At 41.5% G+C, this 5,147-nt stretch overlaps 2 protein-coding genes across 4 annotated transcripts in view; both read left to right on the top strand.

The window, feature by feature from the left end:
* ccnp (cyclin P) overlaps window positions 1-1,558 on the top strand; it is an 8,276-nt gene extending 6,718 nt beyond the window's left edge. For all 3 annotated transcript variants that reach the window (XM_016474411.1, XM_016474412.1, XM_016474409.1), the window contains 2 exons: window positions 511-689; window positions 1,048-1,558. In XM_016474411.1, the coding sequence (XP_016329897.1) occupies window positions 511-689; window positions 1,048-1,225 (357 nt within the window). In that variant the 3' untranslated portion in view covers window positions 1,226-1,558. The remainder of the gene's footprint in view (window positions 1-510; window positions 690-1,047) is intronic.
* Window positions 1,559-3,681: 2,123 nt separating this feature from the next.
* The window catches only part of LOC107679019 (CLOCK-interacting pacemaker-like), an 8,545-nt gene continuing 7,079 nt past the window's right edge, over window positions 3,682-5,147 (top strand). Inside the window, exons 1-2 of the mRNA XM_016474430.1 lie at window positions 3,682-3,932; window positions 4,780-4,980. Of these exons, the coding sequence (XP_016329916.1) occupies window positions 4,788-4,980 (193 nt within the window). The 5' untranslated portion in view covers window positions 3,682-3,932; window positions 4,780-4,787. The remainder of the gene's footprint in view (window positions 3,933-4,779; window positions 4,981-5,147) is intronic.

The following is a 5,147-nucleotide window of genomic DNA, read 5'->3' as shown; positions in this document are numbered from 1 at the left end:
TTTTTTTTTCCCTACACACCTATCAGTTACTTACAGGTGTGCAAGGGTGGTTGTTGAGGAAATTAAAAATAGAAATTATTTACTCACCCCAAAGTCGTTCCAAACCTTTTAATGAGGTGTTGTGTGGGTTTTTTTGTTTTTTTGAGAATGTTGGTAACCAAACAAGTCCCATTGCCTTTTGTAGCATTTTATTTATTTTCCATACTTTGGAAGTCAGTGGCTACCAGCAACTGTTTGGTACTATCATTCTTCAGAATATCGAAGGAAGTCGGTCATGCATGTTTGGAGCAACAGGGAGAGTAAACGAAACCGTAAATTTTTGGGTGAACCATCCCTTTAAGCGGCCTTTTATTTCACCATTACATTATCTGCAAGTACCAGTGTTTCAAATACATAAGATTTGAAGTACACTTTTTAAAACAAAGGAAACTGGCCTGTTTATGCTTTCCATTTATTTTTGTCTCGGTGTGGTCTTGTATTAAAATACGGTCTTAAATCATGTCTGTTCAGGTGGTCTGGATGGCACGATACCTGTTGGAGCTCTCGCTGTTGGAGGGGCAGTGTGTGGTGTATCTGCCCGCCCAGCTGGCAGGTGCTGCCCTCCGTCTGGCCCGCAGGATCCTGCAGGAAGCTCCTTCTCCTGATGGAGAGATGGCCTGGTGCATTGCCTCTAGTATCCACATAGGAAGGTCAGGACAAGTAGCTCTTTAGTACTGCTCAAGAAGCGTCACAGACTGATTTCTTTAGAATTCTGAGTGTTTGAGATTTTACTTTTATATTCGGTTGAAAAGGACTCTCACAGTGAACCCCTAATGATCACTCTCAGTCAAAAGTTCAGATTTGTAAAAAATTTTTTTTTTGATAAGTCATGACTGCACTTATTTGATCAGACAGTAAAAATATTATTTACAATAACCAAGTTATCTTAGATTATTTTAGCCTTCTTAAAACTCTTTAAAATCCACAATTTAAAAAGTAATGTTGAAATTGATTTGAAATAAAGCTCAATCTTTATTCTTGTATTTCCTCCCACTATCTCTGATGCAGTGAAGCAACTCTCCTCTGTATAATGCAGATCATGGCCACGGCAGCAGCGAGAGCACATGCTCGTGAGACCCGTGCCACTTTCATCAAGTTCTCCACTATACAGACCCTTCATGTCAGCATGCACCCTGCCCTGAAAGCCGCCCCTGGCCTACTGGGCCTGTCGTGCCCTCAGACGTGACGCTCTCTCAACACCAGTGAGGAGGCCAAATGGGGCTGCATAACACTGCTACTCTAGGGAGGGAAAGAAATGCTGAATATGGCCAGTCAGGAGGATCGTATTGCATTGGAAATCAGTGAACATCAAAATGCCTCTGTTGGAGAGCTGGTTACTCTATTTGTGCTGAATTGTTTTCCTTTTTTTTTTTATATAGTAGTCTTAAGTCATTGGATGTAAAATGAAAAAGAAAATGTGTATTTATGTCTTTGTAGCTTTTAAGTGTTTATCAATGCTGTGGTGAAAAATTGATATACTGGAATATGGTGTCTTATGAAATTAAAGCACTTTGAAACATTTTAGTTTTTAAGTGTGTTTGCAAATTTGGGATTTCCAAGTATTTTAAGATTGTGAAAAATAAAAATGAACGGTCTTCACAAACCGCAACGGAAATTCTATTTCTTTCCACACAATGATTTAAAAAAAAAAAAAAATGTTCTTTCATGCACCTGTTTCAGTGCACTCCACTTTTCATGTGACACTCTCTCAGCAGGGGCATCATGTGCAAGGTTGTCAGATCTGTATGCTAATATCAGATTAAATGGACTGTTATTTTACATTATGCATTTTTTCCCAGTTGTAGGTCTATTACATAAGGTACATGACACCCTTTAAAAAAAAAAAAAAAAAAAGGGCCGGGCAAGATGACATCAGACTTTAACTGAAGTCTAGGGGAAGCCGTGGCCTAATGGTTAGAGTAGGACTCGTAACCCAAAGGTTGTGGGTTCGAGTCTCGTACCGGCAGGGATTGTAGGTGGGGGGAGTGAATGTACAGCGCTCTCTTCCACCTTCAATACCACGACTGAGGTGCCCTTGAGCAAGGCACCGAACCCCCAACTGCTCCCCGGGCGCTGCAGCAAAAAATGGCTGCCCACTGCTCCGGGTGTGTGTTCACTGCTGTGTGTGTGCACTTTGGATGGGATAAATGCAGAGCACTAATTCCCAGTATGGGTCACCATACTTGGTCACATGTCACTTCACCCTTTTTTTTTTTAAGTTTGTGCTTGACCTGTTCTATCTGCTGTCAGGGCTCAGTTTGCATGTAAAGATTAAATTTCATACATTAAAAAAAAAATAATTCTACATTATGTGCAAAATCACGAAAAGGTACCTTCATTACGCCAGAAAATATGGACTTGGCAACTCCTTTGTGTATGTCTTTCTCGATTTATGACGTCACCTGAAAAGAGCGCAGTTTTTCATTGGGCGTCTGTGCCGAACATGTGCGCTGCTCCTCTGCTCTCCTGCTCACATGTCCGCGCACACACGCGCTGCGAGAACCACGTGGCGCTGTAGTAGACCAGCTGACCTCGCGAGAGCCGGCACATTTTACAGGCGCGTGGGAGAGACCAGAAGACTTCAGTAGCGTTTCTCCCGCACGCCTTGATTTCTCCGGAGTTTTGCTCCACAGTTTAGTCTGACGCGCATATTCCTTTGACTGCCATTATGTTTCACTCATTGCACTCTTATCGTTTGCATTCATCAGTTCCGTTCTCCACTCGCCCATTTATAATGGCCAGAATGATAATTAGTAATCTAAATGCACTCATAAATGATAGTCAATAGTAAAAAAAAATCGTTATGATAACGTATTGGCTCTTAACAGCAACAACCAGATAACTATCCTTTTGAAATGGATATTTATTTCTACATTAATTGTGTTAGTGTAAAATCTTTGTAGAATTATTGTACATTTTGATTAGCCTACCTTGTTCGAATCGGATAATGCTGAAATATTATAACTGTAAGCACGTGCAATAAAGATAATTAAACACTTAATGGCAAAGAACAACAAAAACTAAATGTAATGAATAATTGTTATGCTGCAGGCAGGGGGTAATAGTGGAAATGAGTAACAGGGGCCCTTTGGCGAGGGTATATACTGATTATTATTATTAATATGATTGATAAGGTGTGTTTGTGTGACCGGGGCCCAACATTTGGTGCGACACCCCCGCCCCTGGCTGCAAGCAGTGATTTATATGTGGCCAAAACCAGCACTTCTGCCACTTATTAGGAGTACAATGTCGATGGCTTTTTGGGGTTCAAACCAAAAACCTTTTGGTGTCCACTCTACTTTGTCTTTGGTCATATTGCATTGAATTAGCAGCATTCAATCTGACAATCCTTTGTGACTTGACTGACACCAACTGACAAAAAACATAAAAGCTGTAAAATCACACTTTGCCCTGCAATGATAACTGCTCATATGCTTCCTGTATTTGACTCAACAGATAGTCAGTGGTAAGGATTACAAAACAGCTAACACATGGACAGCCAAATGTTCTTCGCCACTCCTCCTCTTGTTATGTTTCGTGTCAGACCGTCTCGCTTCTCTTCTCCACGTGCCCTTGCGTCACTCGTGTTTGGGGCGGGATTACGTGGCGTGCCAACCACATAAATGGGCGTGCCCCCAAGCACTCGGGGCGGGGCTTACTGCAGGTGGAGTTGTCAGTCTGCAATTTTGAAGTAGGAGGTTAAACAACCCGAGCTGGAAACGATCAGAAAAAGTGCAGGCAAAAGTAATGTGGCTCGGTTACGCTGGGTGGTCATCCTTGTCGGCGAGATGACGGGAGGTGCAGATTGCCCCTGGACAGGTAGTTAGGAGTGTGTGTTCCCCTGGACGGAGAAGAGCCGAATACTCGGGACCAGGATCAGTGTTGTACATAAAGTAGGTACTTACCCTGTGAACAAATGCTGTCTTGTGCTCTGTAGCTGCTTATTTTTGCCCATTTGCACTGATAGGTTATCTGTCTGACGGGATATCGTACGGTCCATCTTTATTTGCACGTAAAGGTTGTCTATGCGGGTGGTAAAGCACGTTATTTGTGGTGTCAACAGGAAGAAGTAGAGACAGAGCTCGGCTGTTGTTGTAGTATTACATAACAGTCAGGGAAGAAGGGAGGGCTCAGAGCTCCGTGTGTGTGTGTTTAAGTTTGTGTCTAAATAAGTAACCTTCCTCCTGGCAGGATAATTAATGTCACAGACCTTCCAAGAACTACTAGTCTTATGAAATATTCGGTGAGACTTTTTGTGCTGATGATACTTTATTTTTTACGTCTATTTGTACAGTAGCTCTGAATACATTGTAATTCTCATGACAGAAAAAGCTTGACTCTTTCCAAAAAAAAAAAAAAAGACTAGTGACACAATGTGTGCCTTGTGTTTTGAATTTACATACATTTTCTGTAGAATAATTGTTCTTATAATCTTTAAGCAGCTCACAGAAGACAATATACACATTTTTTTTTCTTGGATTTGTAAATATGACTTTACTTTCCTAATTAAAAAAAACAACAACTCTCCCTTAGACAAACATTTAAAGATAATTTTGATGTTCACCCTTTGTTGGCATAAATGAAGCATTTTGCAATTAAACTCTTCAGTTTATCAGTGCTACTGATCAAACATGTTTGTATGTAAGGACCTTGAGAACTAACTCCATGCCCCATGTTAGAAATGGGTAAATATATTCTGCATGAGGCCACTGTCTGTCCAGCTGTATCTCTCTGCTTCAGGGCCCGGAATGCCCAAGGAACCAAAAGGATATGCCCAAGGGTGTGTAGGGGAGAGGGAACGCACCTCCCGTCCAGCAAATAAACATGCTAAAGACAGAAGCAACACGGCCGCCCTTTTGGCCTCTAGAGCAAGAGCACACACTGAACAGAAACCAAATGGACGTGACTCGCGCTGCTCTGAGAAAGACTCTGGTTACTCGGGTGAGTATGGATTGACAGCCCTACTGTTATATTCACTCACTAAGAGACTCAGTTCACACTATTTTTTTTACTATTATCACAAAAAATACAGTTTGCTCAAAAGTGTATTTAAGGGATACTCCACCCCAAAATGAAAATTTTGTCATTAATCACTTACCCCCATGTCG

This window comes from Sinocyclocheilus anshuiensis, unplaced genomic scaffold (assembly GCF_001515605.1).
Source record: "Sinocyclocheilus anshuiensis isolate Anshui unplaced genomic scaffold, SAMN03320099.WGS_v1.1 scaffold1980, whole genome shotgun sequence".
NCBI lineage: Eukaryota > Metazoa > Chordata > Actinopteri > Cypriniformes > Cyprinidae > Sinocyclocheilus > Sinocyclocheilus anshuiensis.
This window is presented reverse-complemented; position numbering and strand designations above follow the sequence as displayed.